Below are 20,655 nucleotides of genomic sequence, written 5' to 3'. Positions count from 1 at the left end.
ACTAGTCACTGAGAATTCCTGCTCATCACCCAAGTGGTCAGTGATGGCTTGGCTTGATAGGCCAGTTCAGGGCATCCTGGCTTCAGATGAGCAGACCACAAACCCTCACAACACATCAGTACATTTCATTTATATACCACCCTCTGTGGTGTATTGTATTTGCCATCAAAACACACCTCAACATAGGCACCCACCAAGGTAGAGAGGACAGATGGGGTCAGGAGGTCTAGGAGGGTGGAAGGGGCGGTGACTTGCTGTTATAACCCTTCAGAGAAAACCAGAGGTGAAAATGGTTCAGAAGCCGGGTCTGCCTTCCAGGCGGTACTCCAGGCACCTTTCTTCTCTCCCCAGTCGTACCCTTGTCTCTTTCCCCATTCCCACCCCCTCCTTTCCTTTCATAAAAAAGTTATTTTTTTCCCCAAATAAGCAAGATGGAATCAAACTTTGCAACCTCCAAATGTATGAAATAAACATTATTCCTAATGAGCCTCTGGGAAAGTGCTCACCTTTGAACTTGGCCAAGGATTATGGGGGGAAGAAAATGTCTTAAGAACTCGATAGAGTGTTGGAGTTTCCTGGATTTTTTTCAGTCAAGTTACATATTACATTTCTTTTCCTTAATAAGGGCAGTTCCAAAAATCCTTCCTGAATGATTCAGTTCAGTTCAGTCGCTCAGTCGTGTCCGACTCTTTGCGACCCCATGAATCGCAGCACGCCAGGCCTCCCTGTCCATCACCAACTCCCGGAGTTCACTCAGATTCACGTCCATCGAGTCAGTGATGCCTTTTTAGGCCATGTCCAAAAGCGGAGACCTACAGTTGGCTACTGACGCTGGTTTGGGGATTGTCATCTGGGTGCTAGACAACAGCAGCAGGGGAGACATGGTTTCCAGAATGTGCTGACTTTCCTAGGACTCAGCCTCCACTCTGGGTCCTTTCCAGGCAGGAGCAGAGCATGTAGGCTGTCCCAGGGTGAGGAAAGGGGAGGCCTGGAGAAGAACAGGAAGATAATCAAGAAAACCTGGTGGCCGAAAGGTAATAGGGCCAAGGAGGCCTCCTACTAAGATGAGCTTTTTCCCCGAGACCTTGCCTGTTCACTGGCCTATGCTCCTCTCTATTTTTGTTTCCAAGAAAGAATAATAAGGTGTCTGTTAAACTTTCCCAAAGAGAAAACACTACTGGCTATCTCTGTAACCTCTACTTGCCTCACATGGATTATCAGACATTTTCATCTCCTTCGCTCTCCTTTCCTCATAGCCAAGAAGCTCATCACTGGACATCAAGATGAATCATTCACAGGAGGACTTAAATCCAGCTAGGAATGTGTAACTGCTCAACACATTCTGCTTGAGGTCCTGGAACGTTTGTGATGCCTGGGTTTGTTGTAACATGTAGAAGACTCGGTGACATTTTGTTTCCTTGAAACTTTTCCTCCAAGTTTCCACCTTCAGGCTTTAATCATGACAGAGGCCATCAGCTCTGTGCTCCCCTCTCCTTGTGATGGGAGGAAGTGCCCTGCACACCCCCAGTCCCACAGAGGATCTGCGGGACCAGGGCTTCGTGGCACCCAGCAGCGTGGATGTCGGTTGCTGATTCATGGGGAGGCTGCCTTTCTCTGACCCCTCACCAGCCCCTGCACGTGGGGAAGTTTAGTACACAGCCCTTTGAATTGAAAGTGCCTCATGTACAGGCTGCCTCCTGTCCTGCACCTGTTTACTGCAGCTTGTCTTTTAAAATAAGCCATCCTGCCAAGAGCAGATTCCCCTGGTGGCTTTGAGGTTTGTCGAGGTTCTCTAGAATCGACAACTTAGCAGTGACCTCACAAGTCTTGGCTCTGGCGAGGCAAGGTCTTTGCGCCAGAACAGGGTCAGCACCCATGGAGATAATCACCTCTTGTAATATCCACACAATCATCTCATTGTCAAAGCGCTAGGAATGTGAAAATAGAAGAAATGCCACAACAGGGTTGCCCCATGGTTCTGCTAACCCAGGCTTCTGCTTCTTACTGAGGGCACTTTGGGACACCTCGGGAGGGACAATCCCCCTGTTCTGGGTCGACCCCAATTGGTTAAGGCCTGTGCTCCCAAACCTGAGTTGAGCCCTCTTTACGAGGCCTGGTTCTGGCCCATCTTGTCAGGAACCCCTTCACCCCTTCTTTGACCTGGCTCACTCCTGTCTGTCCTAACTGTCTCCTTGAGAAGCCTTCCACAGGTCTCCCTTTCTCCTCGCCTCGGTCAGGGCACCCTCTGTGCTCCCAGAGCTCTGTTTATTGACTTCAGCAGCAACAGAGTCAACCCTACATGTCAGGCATGATTCTAAGCGTGCTGCACATATGTAACACTTATTCTGCACAAGAGCCCAGGAGGCAGAGACTTTGAGACAAACTGTTTTTACAAGACACAGGTTTAGAGAAACCTCAGTGACTTGCCCCGGTGTCACAGAGGAAACATCTGCGCCCCCAAGCCCAGGCTGTCTGTCTGGCCCTAGACCCTGACCTACTTGTCCATCTCCCTCACTAGACCATCAGCTCACTGTGGGCAGGGACCCATATTTCCTCCTGTATCCCCTAAGGCTGGCGCTGAGCCGGCACTCAGTAAATGTTGACTCAGTGAAAACAAAAGCTCACAAAACAAAAACGCCAGATGGGATTTAAATTCCAAAGAGCCACACTTCTTGACAGAAGGCTAAAATGCAAAGGAGTCCTTGCTCTCTGAGCTCAGTGATGGTGCTTTTTAGAACCCTGGGTGCTTCAGGACTTCTCCTACGTGCCAGAGTTGTACAGTTTGGTGGGTGTAGGGCAAGCAGGTTTCTCACAATCTCGAAGGCGATCAGAAGTCACTCCAATGAAACCAGAGCTGCATCTGGCATTTTTAAATAATTAGGAGAAACTAGTAAGCAGAGACGGAGAAGGCAATGGCACCCCACTCCAGTGTTCTTGCCTGGAGAATCCCAGGGATGGGGGAGCCTGGTAGGCTGCCATCTACGGGGGCGCACAGAATCGGGCACGACTGAAGTGACTTAGCAGCAGCAGCCGTAAACAGAGACCCAGCAAAGAGCATTTCTTACTTGATTCTGGAGAAACAAATCTTCTCCTCCAGTGTGGCAGCAGGATTTGAAATGTCCCAGGCCTGCAATGCAGGAGACCCTGGTTCAATTCCTGGGTCAGTAAGACCCCACCCCCACCCCCACCCCCACCCCCTGACCCTGGCCCAGAGAAGGGATATGCTACCTGCTCCAGTATTCTTGGGCTTCTCTGGTGGCTCAGACTGTAAGGAATCTGCCTGCAATGCGGGAGACCTGGGTTCAGTCCCTAGGTTGGGAAGATTCCCCTGGAGGAGGAAATGGCAACCCACTCCAGTATTCTTGCCCAGAGAATTCCCATGGACAGAGGAGCCTGGCGGACTGCAGTCCGTGGGGTCACAAAGAGTCGGACACGACTGAGGGAGTCAGCACGGGCACAGCTGAGAGGATCCATGAGAGCTGCCAGGACTACATAGCCACTCAGGCCTCCCACACACAGCTAATCTTCAAATGGTTTAATCAAACCCAGTGTGGCCTCTGAGGCTACAGGGACTTGGGGCTGTTTTTCCCTTGGGCTTAAAGTCTTCTCTCGGCTGCTGACTCACATGTTAATGATTGCTTCCCACAAAGTGGAGGTAGCAGTGTGCTGCCCCACTCGCTTGCCCGGGCGTCACACGGTGCTGCAGTCAGGGGGCCCTCGTCCCAGACACAGAGACCAGCCTTTGCTTTAGAGTCTCTGGGGTAAAGGCTGCTGGGGGTGCTCTGCTCGGCCCAGGATACCAAGGGTTAACCTCCCAGTCTTTTGACCAAAATCTCCTGAAAAGTGGTGTAGGCAGGAGTTTCGGTTCCCTGTCACCTGTCAGCATTAAAGGGCAGAACTGGTGTTTCACAGAAATAATATTGACTTGTTTCTCTTTGACTGCTAGGCTGGATAATGAAGTAAAAATGACATTATCTCTAATTAAAGTGATTTGCAGAAATCACTTGTAGAATCTCAGTACCAGAGATTTGCCATTAGCAGACTAGCCAGATAAGAGAGCAGCTGGGTTCTGTTAACCTCTCCTAGTCTGGGGTGTATGTGTGTACGTTGGGGTGGGTATGTTAGGGGGCAGGGTTGAGGTTAGGGGACAAGATTTTTAAAGATTGAAGTGTGGGCTAGTGGTTTATTCCAAAGTGTAGGTCATTCTCCAACCCTTCTTGCTTGCCTTTAAGATTGTATTGGGTTTTTAATGGGGTTTTCCCCCCCTTAGGGATTTTGTGTTTAGTAGCTTTTTTTCCTTTTTTTTGGTTTGGCCAATATTCTCACCTCTATTTTACATCACCGAACGGGCGGAACCCTGGCCAAGCTCCAGCATCCTCCCTGCCAGAAATCTGACTGCCGAAAGGGCATGTCCACATGTGACACGAGGACTTTGGGTGATGGTGGTGTTGGCAACAGATCACTCTGTTGTCTCTGGGAGGTGGGGTCAGAGGCAGAAGCCTCCTTGGGCTCATCTGGAGGGTAGGGAAGAGGAGGGAGGGGGAGGGGCAGGGGGCCGAGGAAGGAGCGGGCCGCCTCTGTCCAGGCTTGTTCACCGGTGTTAGTGAAAGCTGCCTGGCGTCTGGCACACTGAACATGATGTGGACACGGGCACAGCCAGCAGCTCCATATGAAAACGTCCCGAGGGTATGAGGATCTGGTCCCCGGGAACAGCGGGGAGTCATTGGATGTTAAGTAACCCGGTGATGAATGCAGCCACCCTCACGCCTCTTTATTAACCTACTTTCTACCCGGAAAGCAGCAGAGCACTGTAGCTCTGCCGCCCTAATCCCACTGCGGGGGATCACACCGGTTTAGCCTTCACTCCAGCTCGCCATACCGTATCTGAAAGAGCTGGACGAAGCTGTTGTTGTTGGGGTAAGAGGCAGTCCCAGCCTCTGATACATGAACTCTTGACATTTTGCATCTGCCCTCAGAGAAGATCCTTAAGACAGGGAATACTAAGGTGATGCTCGCTTGTAGTTAAGTGAAATAACTCAACTCTCTGGTTGCTCAGGGCCGGCAGGAGAGGGGAGATCAGTGCAGACTGGGTAGTGTGGCCAGGAAAACCTCTGTGGAGCTGCTGGGCCTGTGTTGGTTCTGAAAGTACAGGGTTTGGAATGTGGGAAAGGAGGGATCGCATTTCAGGTAAGGAAAAAAGAACTGGGCAGCAGGCAGGGAGCTGAGTTGTGGGCAGTGGTGCAGAGTGCAGTCTGGTTGGAGCAGAGGGGTTTGCTGCACAGACCTTGAGGGGCATCCACGGCTTGAACGTCAAGGTGAGGGCAATAGGGAGCTGCCCCTGTTTTTTTAAATAGGGGAATGACATGCTGAAATAGCTTGGGGAAAGCAGGGGTGGGCTGCTGTGCTGGTCCTCTCTGAGATCTGGTTGGAAGCGTATTCTTCTTGACCCGTGGTCAAGGAGGTAAGAGGCAAGGGAAAACAGCTCGAGGATAGGGGCTAAAGTCTGAAAACAAATGGAACACCGCTGGAGCCCGAGGAGGCATGCAACCTTGCTCAAGTTTGTTTTCTGTCCCATGGGCAGTGTCTGACTAACTGTTCAGCAAGAATGCCTGCCGAAGTCTCTGCGGGCTGGACTGAGGCGCCCGCACATGGTGGCCCAAGGGTTGCTGCCATTTTTAGAGCTCTTAACAAAGGGACTTGTTTCCCCTGGCTCTGCTCCCAAGGAAGAAGGGTTCTCATATTTGCTGTCCACTGTGGCAGAAGCACAACCAGCAGAAGAGGGGTCCAGGCCAGGTTCTACACTGCCCACCACCTGCTAGGTCAACCACTAACTGGTCAGTCGGGCAGGTGGTTACCGACTCAGCAGCTTTATTATCGTTGACAGCCCTCCTCTGTGCTTGGCCGCTCAGCCCTGTGTGCTGAGTGAAGTTATCCCCCATTTGGACTTTTCCGGCCTTGCACCCACCTCCAGTATGTCTCCTGACCCCTGGCGCCCCTGTTCACTCCCCAGCAGTATCTTTGTTCTCACCCCTCCTGCCTTCATGATTACCTCCCTGTTATCTGCTCCTCCTTCGAATTCTGCCTTCAGTGACAGGCTCTCCCCGTGTTGTCCAGCTTTACAGACTTTCTCCACGCAAACTCCCATGGCATCTGCTGACCCCCAGGCCGTTCCTTCAGGACTTGACTCTTCACTTCTCTGCAGGCTCCCTGAGGTCAGGTGTGGCCATTCCATCTTTCATTCTATTGCTCACAGCCCCGGCACATGAAAAGGGATCCACAAATTCTTACTGAATGAGTGGAGAGAAAAAGTGGTGGCTGGGGGGAAAAAAACACAACGTATTTCCCAAATTACTCAATATTATCACTTGAGAGCACGATAGTAATGTGAGGAAGACTCTTTGGCATTTCCCATGGTTTTTGATGATTTTTGTACAAAAAATGCAACGTAGCTTTCTAAACATGCATGGATATCTATCTCACGTCACATCATAGTATGAGGAGGCAGAAATGAACAAAGCAGGGACTTAACGTGACCATGTAAACAGGCTGAAAATTGTGGTTCTAAAGAGAAAGGATCTTGAGTTCTCTCTGGGTTCCTTTCTCTGTCTTTCCGGTTTTTTGGTTTTTTGGTTTTTTGGTTTTTTTTTTTGTCTTTGCTTTCTCCGTTCTATCACCAGGGAGGCTAGAAGGGATATGGAATCAGAGGAGGAATGACAGAACCTGTGCCTCCCCCCACCCCACCCTTGCTGTTCTGAAATACTTTAAATACCAGGCACCACAAGTTCTGGTGTCAAATTGGGATTAGTAAGGCAAATCCTGTGGATATTTCACTATTAACTGATCAGGCATCAGTTCTGATTAGAAGTCTGAACAAATGTTATTTTCTTTGAAATTGAAGTGTCTAAAATAAAGAGGAGAGAACCAACCCTTAAAATCATGTTCTGTACTTGAGTTCACCCTGACCACTGTCTGTTCCAGTTTGGGGCTTTTTAAATTTTTTTTTTCAGCCAGAATGTCTGACGACACTGCCAGGGGAATTTCTGCCCCCTCCTTCCTGAATATACCCAGCCTGGCCCCCGAGGCGGCCCAGTTCTGTTTTCTCATGACACAGTGATTATTTTTGGCATTGTGCATATTTTCTCTAATGTTATTACCTCCCCCGCTGCCCCTACGCTCCCCCCTCCTTGGTTGCCTTTTGAGGAGCAATCATTTGGGCAACTCGCTGTAGAGCAGGGGGTTGGTTTTGGTTCTGTGTAGTGAGAGGGGAAGTAGAGGGGCAAGAGGACTTCTTTGCTTCCTCTGCAGCACCCCAGCCACACGCCCCGCCCCCCCCACCCCGCCACCATGGTGTCAGTGCAGAGGTCCTGGCCCCCCCTACTCATGAAAGAGCCTGCTTTTAGCAGGCTCTGGGCTCCCCATTCATCCCCTCTGCCGGCAAGATTTGAGGGACTATCTTGAGGTGACGCTGGGGGCTGCACCTCAGGGATGGCATCTTAATGACTTGACTTGGCGGGCGTTAGAGCAGCCCCATTCAGGGCGCGTTCACTCCCTGTGCAGTTGGCTCGCTCAGCCTCTGATCATAGATGTTCTCTTGTTCACACTGCATGAGGAAATGGAGATTTCCAAGTGGGAAGCAGCCTTCCCAGTGCTTTAACTCTTCCCTTAAGGGGAGAGGAGCCTCGGAGAACAAAACACAGTCTAGGCTTGCCCAGCTGCAGCTCCCCGGAGAGAAGCAAGGCCCAGGACTGGGGATGGAGGCCAAGACAGCCGGGATCACTTTCTTTTCCTCCCTGAGAGGGAAAGGAGATGAGTAAAGGGCACACTTGAATTGTCCTTAAAGTCGAGTAGCAGATATTTACTTGTCTGCCGTGGTCCAAGGTTCCCTGAAGGATACACTGAAGTAGACGATGTTGTGTCTGTGCCCCACCCCCAAGGCACTTTCTTGCAGTCTACTTATAGCAGCAGGAGATTTGTGTAGAAAAGCCAGCAAGACTGGGAAACCTTTAAGGAGGGCCAGTGAGAAATGTGGGCGGGAGGTGCCTTGGAGGAGGGAGTGAGAGTAGCTGGGGAAGTGTCTGGGGAAGTAGGGCTGGAACTGCCCCCCAAGGGATGGAGTTTTAAGAGACAAGAAGGGACGAGATGATAGTGGTGAAGATGTGAAGGAGGAGAGGATCTCCAAAGTAGGGCTTGATGAAATCTTACCAAGAAACAGAAAAAGTCAGATGCTTCCTGGCAGAAGAGGAGAGCTGACTTGTTAGACTTCAGGTGACTGCGGATGGATAAGGACGGCATCTCTGGGTAGCACTGGCCCAGCCAGACGTTGGTATCTCCCTCACGTCCTTGGTCTCCAGGTCTCATGTGTCCCTGAGTCTCTTTCTATTTAAATTGTGGTCGTGGACAGTAGAATTAGCATCGTCTGGGAGGTGGTTAGAAATGTAGAACCTCAGACCCCAGCCCAGACCTGCGAGTCAGAAATTGCATTGTAACAGGATCCTGGGGTGCTTTGTGGGCAGAGTCGGGTTTGAGAAGTGCTGCTCTGTGTGACTCCACAGGCAGCTATCAGCAGTGCTAGTTCAGACCTCAACTCTGATTCAAAGAGTTGGGGAAACACACAAACATCTTGAAGTGTCTCTGCACTAGGGCTCTTCTTAGATGGAAATCTTTTATTCTAATTAAGAATTGGATTAGAGTTTTCATGAATGATATAGAACAGTGAGCAATTTTGAAGAATTCACAGAATGGAAATCATTTAAGTGGTTTTTATCTAATGTCTCCAGTTCCTACTACTCTGTACTGTTTATGCTTTGGAGCACACCAGAGGAGCAGATGGTGGGGTCCTTTCCCTCCAGAATGGTGGTTCCAGTGAGGGGACAAAGGCTATGGAAGTGAAGTGAGTGGAGCACAACCCAGGGCCTGATGATGCGACGCAGGGTCTCTGAACTGGGAGGCGGAGAGGTCAGCGTAAGTGAGGCCTTCCTGGAGAAACTGGCCCTGGGGAGGTCCTGCAGGATGAGTGCGATTAGACAAACCGAGGGATGAAGAGCACGTCCTCCAGGAAAGGTGTGGGGAGTAGAGGAGAAGGGCTAGGTCTTAGGCTCTGTGGGGACAGTAAGCTGCTTCCCACTACCTCCAGGGTAAGTGCTTGCCTCCTGCTGGGGAAGGAGGAGGCAAATGATCTGGGGAAATGCTGGTGAAGGAGAAGGCAAGACTGGTTTCCCAGTCTTGCTGGCTTTTCTATACAAATGTAAAATGATCCAGGATCATTTTACATCTAGGGCAGGGCTTTTTTTTTTTTCTTTATCCCTCTGCCGTGCAATGTCTCTATCAGTTCTCTTAGTTGAAGGCCGTGTTGTAGGAACAGGATGGCTGCCTAGGCAGAATGGCTGGAGCCAAACCACAGATTGTGCTGTTGGAAGCTTGTGGGATTCAGAGGAAGTAGGCTGCTGACAGAGAGAAGCCCTAGGGAAAACCCTTGATCAGATCTGGTACCAGCTTGGGTGTGGGCAAGTGGCACCAAGGGAAAGCATGTAGCAAGAGTGGAATGTGTAACCTGTGTGTGTGTAGAAAGCCAGGGAAACTGTTAGTTGCTCAGTTGTGTTTGACTCTTGCAACCCCATGGGCTGTAGCCTACGAGGCTTCTCTGTCCATGGGATTTCCCAGGCAAGAATATTGGAGTGGGTTACCATTTCCTTCTCCAAAGGGATCTATCTTTCCGGCCCAGGGATCGAACTCAGGGCTCTCACATTACAGGCAGATAAGATTCTTTACCATCTGAGCCACCAGGGAAACCCTAGTCTTTTCTGGTGTCTATAGATGGTGATAGCAAAGTAGGAAATTTTTGTCTTTGTGAAGCAGACATCTCCAAGCAGAGAAAGGGGATCCTACTGGGCCTGGATGGTTATTGTGGGACTAGTGAGACTGGCCTAAGACGAGAGGGTGAGAATGACTTTCCCTCTGCTGCATCCCAGCCAAGACTCATCACATTAAACATCCGTAGAGGCTTCACCCCGACACAGCTAAACCATCTGAACCCGTGAGAGAGATCTGCCCGTGGGCATTTTGGGGAAGGTTGCCCGATTGCCACCAACAGTACAGTATGGGATTTGGGGTCAGATGGTAGGCTTGAGTGCTGGCTCCATTGCTGGGTGACACAGGGCACATCACGAACATCCTTGGAGTCTATTTCCTCATGTGTGAAATGGGGCTGATACAGGCCTACCTCCTCAGGTTGTTTCAGGATTAAATCAGAGGCGGTGCGGTGAGAGTTCTTCAGCAAGGGACAAGTGTTGCATGTGGTTCTTTCTTAGCTGCAGCTGCAGCAGCAGCAGCAGCCCCTCAGCTTGCTGGGATTAATTAGTCCCCCAGCTGGAGTCTACACGGTGCAGTAGGGCAGGCACAAGTGGGCATCGGAGGCCGGAGAGACCAGTAGGGAGCCAGGCAGCTGCTCTGTGGCTGCTCACTTTCCTCCCTCTTCATGGGGAGTCTCCTCTCTCGGTGCACGGGACATGATGCATCAGCGCAGACAGAAATAACACCTTATTTTCACACTGGGGCTGAGTTCCTACTGACCAGCAGGAGTGGCCATCTTTGCAGAACTGGATTCTCCAGTTCCAGTTCAATTAGTCACCTCTCTTCAGATGTTTTAAACTGGGCATGGCATGAGGGAAAGAGGAAGCCTCAGAGAGCCGGTCAGAGGACAGGGAAAGCTGCTGAGACAGTGCACACCCCGCTGTGCTTCTCCGGCTGTCTCCCTGTGGCAGCACCTCTTCTGGGGCTCTGCATTCAGTAATGGCAGCCGTGGTCTCGAAGATGCTGCTCCCAAACTCATCTCTTCAACTTCCACAGGTGATCATGGTGAGAAAGTCATGGGGAGCTGGCAGCAAGCTGGGTATGTGTCACCTTATATCATAAAAAAATATATAAATTAAGAGCCAACACCTGATAGAAAGGTAGTTATGATAGTGTTATTTATAACAGCTAGAAATTAGAAGCCATACTCTGATCTACAGTCCAGCACATTGTGATCCACCCAGACAGTATGACATTGCTGGCTGTTAGGAGTATCTTTAGAGAGTTCTCCAAAATGTAATAAATGTTAAGTAACAAGCCATGTGTCCAATGAGATCTCAATTTTTTTCTCTGTACTTTTTGTGTTTTCAAAATTGCCTGCACTAAATGTGCAATACCCTTACTTCCACCGAAGCCTTTTTTAAAAGTGTTATCTTAAACTAGGTTATGTGATGGTAATGCATAATGAAAGTCTGTTTCCAGTCGTGTGAACCATCTAGTGCTTCTTGGCAATGGGCTCTGTTATGTGTCCTGGAAACAGAGCTCAGGGGTTTGGTTCCAGCTCCACACATTCCAGTACCTTTCTGAGCCTCTGTTTTCCTCATCTCTAAAATGGAAATAACAGCACCTGCTCTTTGTGCCCTGCTGGGTGAGATTTACAGATTAATGTGTAAAGTGCGCTGTAAGCTGTGATGAGTGATGCAAATGCAATGTGTTGAGCAGAGAACGACGCTAAGTCTTGGGCTTGGTGAAGCTCAGCATAGAGCCAGCTTGTCACTGCTGCTCCCGTGCACGCATGCTTTTCCCAGCTGGGCTGAGGACTGCACGTATCCTCAGATGACGTGAGGAGCTGGGTTATCTGGAGCCCCAGATGGGCTGTGCCTACGGAGCTGCTTGGTAATTGGGTCTGCTGCTCGCTTCCCCAAGGCTGCCTGGGGCCTAGGAGGCCACCAGATAAGCATCTCCAGTGGGCCCTGAGCAGGTCTGACCGTTAGAGGGCCATGTTGGGAGGGCCCCAGGCATTACTGTCAGTGCTGAATGCAGTCCAGGCCCTGTCTCCCCGGGCACAGACCATCGGAGGGGTCGGGCAGCCTCGGGACTTAGCCTCAAGACAGGGGTGGTGGGGAGGCTGAGAAGTGAGACGCTTCCAGGATCCCTCCTTAGGGGCAGGGCTCTGTTGCCTCTGCAGCCCTCCTCTCTTCTTTGTATCCCTTCTTTCAGGGCTTTTGATGCCCCTGTCTGGAGTATTAGTCTTACCTCCCAGTTGGCCTGTGCTCTCTTTCAGGCAGAGGCCAGTCTTCTCCCTGAAGCATGCATATTGCCGGGTGAATAGTGCCTTCCACCCTCGTCAAGTTCTGTCTGATCTGCCCAGTTTCTACTGAATTTGCTTGTTTAATTTCTTCTGTTTCACCTGGATAATTTTGATGCCTTTTCCTCTCCTATATAATATATAACTTATGTCATAGAGTCCCCTACACTTCACTACTGCCTCTAGGCAAACATCAGAACACATCCAGAAAGTTGGCCAAACCACCCTCTTCTAAAGCATTTTTGCCACTCCTTTGGAATTGCCTTCAGAGCCAAAGGCCATTCTTTTCAATACCTTCAATTGTGGCAAGGCCTTATCTTTGAGGGCATATTTTATTCTTTCAAACAACTGAGATCCATCTACAGCCAAGTCTGGTGACTAAAAGGGGTGGTTAAACAGGATAATACTGTTTGCAGTTTGAAATGAAGTTAGTTCTCTGAAGTATTATGATGGATTTGTGTGGCTCTGAGGTCCTTTCTAAAGGTGAAGTCGCTCAGTCGTGTCCAACTCTTTGCGACCCCGTGGACTGTAGCCTACCAGGCTCTTCCGTCCAGGGGATTCTCCAGGCAAGAATACTGGAGTGGGTTGCCATTAAAGACCTCCTAAAACACTTACTGCAGTGATCATTTAGGGCTTCCTAGGTAGCTCAATGATAAATAATTCACCTTCCAATGCAGGAGATGTGGGCTCGATCCTTGGATTGGGAAGACCCCCTGGAGTAGGAAATGGCAACCCACTCCAGTATTCTTGCCCAGAAAATCCCATGGACAGAAGAGTCTGGTGGGCTACAGTCCATGGGGTCACAAAGAGCTGGACATGACTTAGCAACTAAACAACAACAACAAATGGCCATTTCACTAGAGTAAAGTTTGTGCCTTCTCCTCAGGTGGCTGTATTGGAGGGTTGCTGCCTTGTATGTAGCCTCGATTCAAATCTGTCTCCTTGTTTTCACCTCCCTCCTTCGGTCAGTTATACCTCTGGGGCACTGATGGTCACATGAGCTCCTAGATAAAATAACTTTGGTTTACGACGGCTACCTGAGATTTGTTGTACATAATGAGTGTGGACACAGTCCATGATAGGAGAAGAGATGTGGTTAGGTTTGAGTACACCTGCACTTATTTCAGTCCTCCAGAGACCCATGATCACAGGCTCAGAAACCTGTTAACGGGCCCTCCAAGTGATTCTCCTGCAGGCTAAAGTTGAGATCCACTGCTCTGCAAAATTGGGACCAGTACTGCTGCATAATGTAAGGATCAGAGGAGAATGTTTATGAAATGCACCTAGCCCCCATGCTCAATAAATATCAGTTTCCTTTTTTCTTCCACCAAAAAAAAAAAAGCCTTTTCATTTTTAAAGGCACTACTTTGCAGTGGTGGTTCCCAGCCCTAGCTGCAGAGGAGAATCACAGGGCAAGGTTTAAAACCCCTGATGCCGGGTCAGGCATCCATTTTTTGAGGCTTCTCTGGTGATTGCCGTGAGCGGCCGAGACTGAGTAGCACCAGCTTTGGTTCTGCTCTGATTTAATCCATGAAGCCGTCAACCCCTCTGTGTAGGGCAGCCACTCCTGGGTGGGATCCTGATTGCTGGGATCTGGAGCACATTCCTCCCTTCAGGCACCCCTCATGCAGCAGCAGTGCAGCCTCAGTGAAGGGACACCCTCCCCGTTGCATTTGACCTCTGTTTCATCCATTTACAGCCTCCTGCAAATTGGCACCAGCTTAGAATTTCACCACCAGCCAATAGACTGATCCAAGCCGGCTCAATAAGTTTCAGTCTCTCTCTCCCTAGCCTGCTAAAAATTCATTCTGCTTCTAAGCCATTTAACCTTACAGGGAACAGGTATGTTGTTTTGACACCCTGATGGCCTACAGGCATTAGTCATGGGAACCCTGATCACGCTAAAGGTCAGGAGACTATGGCTAACTAAACCACCAGCCCCCTTGGTGTAGAGGGTGACATCTCAGGGGCCCCAGGCCAGGCTAATAATGGTTCCATTACTGACTTAAGTAGGGATCCCTAAGCCAGGCTTAGAGCAATGTCTCCAAAGTTAGAGACTTTTTAAGATAATGAAGCTCTGGGCAAAGAGCTTTCTCCCTGTTTAACCTGTAGCATGCACCCACTGAAGCTTTAGGACAGTCGTTTTTGTGTTATGTTTTGACTGGCTGCCTGGTTGTTTCCCTTAGTTGAGGTCGAATGTTTCAGAATTTGACATTTGAGCTTGGAAAGAGTATACATTTGTGTATATGAAAATGTCCCCCCAAAGTGAGAGACGCTGCTTGGTCTCCAGCTGCAGCATGAAGAGAGACAATCATATAGGCTGAACCTGCGGCTTCTACGGAGCAGCACGGAGCCGCTTCTGATGGCCCTGCACCAGACTCTCAGCCCTGAGTGATGCAGCCTGCATCCTGCCCCAATTCCCCTTCTTCCTACTCACACTCATTTTGAGCTCTGGCCACCTGAAGAGTTGACTCACTGGAGAAGACCCTGAGGCTGGGAAAGATTAAAGACAGGAGGAGAAAGGGGAGCCAGAGAATGAGATGGTTGGATGGCGTCACTGACTCAATGGACATGAATTTAAGAAAACTATGGGAGATAGTGAAGGACAAGGAAGCCTGGTGTGCTGCAGTCCAGGGGTCTCAATGAGTCAGAACAACAATTGGTTCTTAATCCTACTCCTAAGGTTCCAGGTCTTTTCCCAAGGTGAGTGGGATGCTCACCTAAGGCAGCCTCTCCTCCCACCCCACCAAGGAATCTTTATGTCACTGTCTCTTTTCCATATCGCCCCCCTCTCTCCTTCCTGTTGTATATATGGACATCCAGTTGGTGGGAAAATACCTAACACAGCCTGGTCCATATTGAAAGTGAAAGTGAAGTCGCTCAATCGTGTCCGACTCTTTGCGACCTGTGGACTGTAGCCCACCAAGCTCCTCCATCCATGGGATTCTCCAGGCAAGAATACTGGAGTGGGTTGCCATTTCCTTCTCCAAAAGTAGACAGCAAATAACAGCTTCCTTGCTGCCAGTGGAAAAACGTTGACCTTGAACCCAGAACTAGGTTTGAGACCATGTTTTTAGCAAGTCACTTCATCTGTCTACATTTCCACTTCATCTATTAAATGAGGATGGTGATTTCTATTTCTCAGGGATTTTATGAGACTCACATGAGATAACATGTAAAAAAAAAAAAGTGCTCTCTACACCCCTCAAATACTGTGAGGGTATTGCCGTTTGACCTTCTGGAATCAGCTGGACTTCTGCCTCCCTGGGGAGCCTGCCTTGACCTTGCTTGTGGCCACCAGCTTGTCTCGCATCTTAACCACCTGTTGTGCTTTTTGTCTGTGCTTATTTGTCTGGTTAACAGGGATGTTTCAAGTTGGCACCCCAATCAGACTGCATATTCCTTGAGGACAAGGACTGTGCATCTCGGCCACGAGGCCCAGAAGGGAGCTCAGTAAATACTTCTGGGTCTGCATGAGGACACAGTCCACCAGGGCCATGTTCAAATTATATATTCCATATACCACATATTATACAAGACCACCCCATGGTCACAGGAAGGCCACCAAGAAGGGTGAGAGCAGGGACTTTGTAGAAAGAGGAACTGGAGTGAGAAATATATTTCTGATGAGCTGATGATCTGGAAAACTTAGATAAAAATATATTCTTACCAAAAAATAAACAAACCAGAGAATTGTAACATGGCATGTCTAGGATTATCATTAAAAAAAAATTCTGGTCTTTGTGGGGAATTCTAGGACCCATCTAGGGAGAGAAAATAAGGCATATGCACCTTAGGACATGAAGCCTCATTGATCTAAGAAGGACCAGCAACATGACCCAACAAACTGGTCAAAATCAGCCTGACCAACAAAGGGAACTGCGGTCACAGTGGTGACTTGGCGACCAGCAGCTGTAGGGCCGAAGTCTGACTGCGACTAGTGCTCAGATTAGCCTGGCAGTGGGGTCATTAGTATCCCATGGAGAGCTTTCTAGTACTCCCATCCCTTCTATACTCGTCTCACTTGATCCTGACAAGGAAGACAGGAGAAGGCTCCCATTTCACAGGTGAGGCCATCAGGGCACTGAGAATGCATTTCCTTGTTCAACATCAGATAGCAAGATAATGGGTTGCCAGTGTATTAACACCAGTAGTAATACAAGTGTATTAACCAGTGTATTAAAACCAGTCCTCCTAACTTCCCGTTCCTTGGTCTGTTGGCTTGAGAGGCCCAAACGGTGGTTCATGGGGTGAGGTCAGCTGGGTGCCTCATTTGGGTCAAGGCAGGTCTTACCTTCACACTTAACTGTAATTCTTCATGTTGCTAATCCAATGATGGCAGTGCTACACGTTTGTCTGTTCTTCCAAGAGTCAACATTAGACAGATATCTCTGGGCTGTGTCAAGGTTAACTAGATAATCCAATTAAAGTCATGCTGGTCCCCAAGCACTACTATAAAAACAAGGTACCTGAAGTGGAGCTCAGACATTTAAACTAGGAGTCTGTGTGAGATTCTCAACCTTTCTTTTTCTCAATGTTAAGACTTTGCTGTTTATTTTTGCTAAAGCCACTATCTCCTACCATTAAGAAATAGAAAGAGTGTGCTTTAGCCTGAGAAGAGATGGGCTCTAGTCCTAGCCCTGCTGCTAATTAGTTGAACTGTCCTAGGTTAGTAACTTAACCTGGCAGGGCCTCAGTTTCCAGATCTGTGAAATGGGAACAACAGCAGTGCCTGCCTTGCCCATCTCACATGTCCCGTTAAGAGGATTATAATGAGGTACTGTGTGTAGGGTTCTCAGTGCAGCATCCAACATAAAAGTGTCAGTAAACATTTGTGCAGCCAAGGGAACATAGTAGGAGCCAAATCTCAAAGGCCATTGCCGGACAGAGCGCCAACTCCAGACAGCCTTTTCCTTCCCTGGCTCTTCCTCTCTGTCTGCTCTTCCACTTCAAGGAAAGGGTGATGGCCAAGGGAAGCACTGTGTGCGGATCTTGGCTTGAAGGTCACAGCCTGTGCTGGTGTCTGTCTCACTCAGGGGGCCTTCTCTTGTTGCTGTTGTTGTTTAGTCGCTAAGGAGTGTCCAGTGCTTTTTGCGACCCCATGGACTGTAGCCCACCAGGTCCCTCTGTCCATGGGATTTTCCAGGCAAGAATGCTGGAGTGGGTTGCCATTTCCTTCTCCAGGGGATCTTCCCAACCCAGGGATCAAACTTGCATCTCCTACATTGGCAGGTGGATTCTTTACCACTGAGCCACCAGGAAAGCCCAGGCTTTCCCTAGAGGCTTCGAATGGCTGATCATGTGTTGATGATGCTTTTTTCAGAAAGCGTGAACGTAGGTGCTAGAGAGTGGAGTCAATGTCCTAAAGACACCGGCCGTCCTTTACCTGCTGTCGTGACACACAGGTGCGGCGGGCACAGCGACAGCATCCTGCCTCTTTCCCACCCTCCCTTCCTGGGCCAGGACTCCTGCAAACCTTGACCAACCGCTTGTGCTCCACAGTCAGAGGTCAGGATTTAAAGGCAACTGGGAGGGACTAGTATACAAACTGCCACTACCGGCTGGAAGTAGAGCAGAATTATCCTACGGGCAGGCTCTGAGGGATGGGTGTGAGGATGGGCGGGGTGCTAGGCCCAGAGCTGCAACAGCTGAAAGTCAGCGGGGAAGGGGCGGGGGGGAGGGGGGGGTGGCGGGGCGCGGAGGAAGCAGGTTTGGTAAAGGAAACAGAAAAGGGAGATAGGGCAAGAAAAACGATCCCACCCGTTTCACAATTTTTCAGAAGGTTCTTCCAGAACATCAAGAGGTGCTGGAGTTTCTTCTTGCATTCTGGATCTACGATGCTTAATCCATCCAAGGAGTTGGATGTTCTGTTTTTTTAAAATAAAGCATGTTGTAAAGTCAAAACAGTGCCTCTGCCCCAGATCTTGAGGGGTTTGAGAGACGGCATGTCAACATTTGGGGAATCTCCAAAATACTGATTTTTTTTTTTCTGTCCAGATTTCAGTCTGCAAAGCCAAACAAAAAGAGAAGTAACCTTTGGTTTTAGAACTCTCAGGAGAAAGGATAGACAGAGCAAGCCGGAGCTGGTAGGGTGAGGCCTTGAGAGCTATGAGCATCATTGAACACTTGTTTATTAAACAAGCAATATAGGTATTTTATAGAAACATAAGAAAATATGGATAAGCACTTAAAAAAAAAATCTCCTCCTCACCTCACTGACCTGACACTGTGAACATTTTTGAAGATAGGGGGGCAGGACATTGTTAGTGGGTAAGAGTCTACAGTTTGGGGCCCAGATGCCTGGTGTAGAGTCCCACTTCCCTACCTAGAGGCTGTCTTAGAGGCTGCAGGTGAATTAACGGCCATCCCCCCTTATCATTGGTTTCACTTTCTGCGATTTCAGTTCCGCACAGTCAACCCCAGGATGAAAATATTGAATGGAAAATTCTAGAAATAAACAATTCTTAAGTTTTCCATCTCATGCCATTCTGAGTAGCATGATGAAATCTCCTGCCGTCCCACCCAGGACGTGAATCATTCCTTTGTCCTGTGTGTTGGTGCCGTATATGCTACCTGCCCATTAGTCTAGGGCAAAACAGTACATGCAGGGCTCCTGGACGGTTGGTGCTTTCAGGCATCCTCTGGGAATCCTGGAATGAACCCCCGTGAATAAAGGAGGGAGTACGATGCCTAGCCTCTGTCGACCCATTTCCTCCTCTGTAAATCAGGGACAATAATAACCACTTCCAAGGGTAGTTGTGAGAATTAGAGGAGCCAGTGCCGTGGTGCTTAACCCAATCCCTGGGATGTAGTAGGCACCATAAACAGGGTAGCTGTAAGAGCAATAGTCGTTAGTATTTTAGTATATTTCTAGATTTTTCCTATATAAGAGGTGTTATGTATAATACATATATTTCCATGAAAATAGGATTCTGCTGTACTCTTTTGTAATGTTTTTGCTCTCATGCTCATCTCTTCATGGACAAATTTGTTATTACTATTAGCTAACACTGCTTTACCATCGGGAGAGCCCTGGCACTAAAGATTTTCCACATGTTATCACATTCAGTCCTCAACATTAACTCTGTGGGGCAAGTGCTGTATTATCATTTTACCGATGAGAAAACTGAGGCTAATCAGTTTAAATAATATAAATGTGCAGCACTGGCAAGTGGACCTTTCTCCTGAAAGGAGAAGGGAGATGCGACTGACTGGAAGCCTATGCTGGTAGATCGGAGAGGAAGAGTGTCTGTGCTTGGTCCTTTTGAACCCTTGACAGGTGTGTGCTTTAGGACATCAGACAGATAGGTGTCCGTCTGGTTGACTGCTCCTGGGCTCTAGTGGCGTTTTCAATTTTTGTGATGGAAATCACTGATAGGAAATGGAATCTAAGGGCCACTACTGGGCTCAGTTGTTTCAGCATTTTATCCAGAAGCAGTTCTTCATCTTGTTCCCCAGAGGCTTTGACACAGCCATCTAAGCCACTGGCCCCAGCTTCCTCCCACTTCCCTCTTTGTCCTGGGCACTCACCTCAGTCCCCAAAAACCCCTGGGCATTGTCAGCGGATTGACTTAACCAGCAAGTCTTTGCTCAGACTTCACCCACTGGAAGCCCTGGTGTGGACTCCACGGCGTGCAGGATGGGAGGGCGGCTGAGCAGACACGAGATGCACAAAGGCAGAGCTCTTTGTCACCTGTGGCTCAGGTGACCGATGGGAGCCCACATCAGCTCAGAGGGAGAGTCTAGCCATGCCTTGGATGGGGGAGTCCTGAGGGTGTCATGACCAGGGGTGTGATGGGATGGCAGTGATGTTCTGGAGACTAACCCTTGTCTCTCAACTTAGGAGCAGCTCAGAGAGGAGGAAGGAGAAGTCCCGAGATGCAGCCAGGTGCCGGCGGAGCAAGGAAACAGAGGTCTTCTATGAGCTGGCGCACGAGCTGCCCCTGCCGCACAGCGTGAGCTCACACCTGGACAAGGCCTCCATCATGCGGCTGGCCATCAGCTTCCTGCGCACGCACAAGCTCCTCTCCTCCGGTGAGGCCGCGAACCCTGGGCCCCCTCCCTCTGTCCCGCCCCGACCCCCGAGTTCTCACACGCAGGAGCCAGAGCTGACAGGCCACCCAGGAACCCCCACTCTGCACACCTTCCACCCACAGCAACGCCGTCATAGCATTTAGTTCTCTTCTGTTGCACCTCTTTCCAGCAGTGGCCTTGGCGGTGATTACAGTCATGGGCCGAAGCCTTGGCAGCTGAGGGGGCACAGAGGGCTGGGAGACTGAGAGCCGCTGGCGCTGGCTCCCGGTTGCCATGCCCTCGGCTGGCAGCTCCACACTCCAGTCCAGGTTGGATGAATCCTTCAGGGAACATCTTAGTGTTTGTCTGCTGGCCACCTTCTCCAGAAGGCAGAGGTGTGCCCATGTGACCCTTCCCTCTTACTAGCCAGGATGCCAGGCAGATTATTCAGCGTCTGTGCCCCTAGTTTCCTTATCCGTAAAAGGAGTTAGAATACTTATTGCTCGGGGTATCTTTAAGAATAAACTGAGATAATGTCTGTGAAG

At 49.5% G+C, this 20,655-nt stretch overlaps 1 protein-coding gene across 1 annotated transcript in view; it reads left to right on the top strand.

The window, feature by feature from the left end:
* The window catches only part of EPAS1 (endothelial PAS domain protein 1), a 93,885-nt gene that overhangs the window by 32,201 nt on the left and 41,029 nt on the right, over nucleotides 1-20,655 (top strand). The window contains exon 2 of the mRNA XM_069583408.2: nucleotides 19,941-20,131. Coding sequence (XP_069439509.1) covers nucleotides 19,941-20,131 — 191 coding nt within the window. The remainder of the gene's footprint in view (nucleotides 1-19,940; nucleotides 20,132-20,655) is intronic.

This window comes from Ovis canadensis, chromosome 3 (genome assembly GCF_042477335.2).
Source record: "Ovis canadensis isolate MfBH-ARS-UI-01 breed Bighorn chromosome 3, ARS-UI_OviCan_v2, whole genome shotgun sequence".
Classification (NCBI taxonomy): domain Eukaryota; kingdom Metazoa; phylum Chordata; class Mammalia; order Artiodactyla; family Bovidae; genus Ovis; species Ovis canadensis.
Note: the sequence above shows the minus strand (reverse complement) of the source record. Positions and strands in the feature narration are given on the sequence as shown.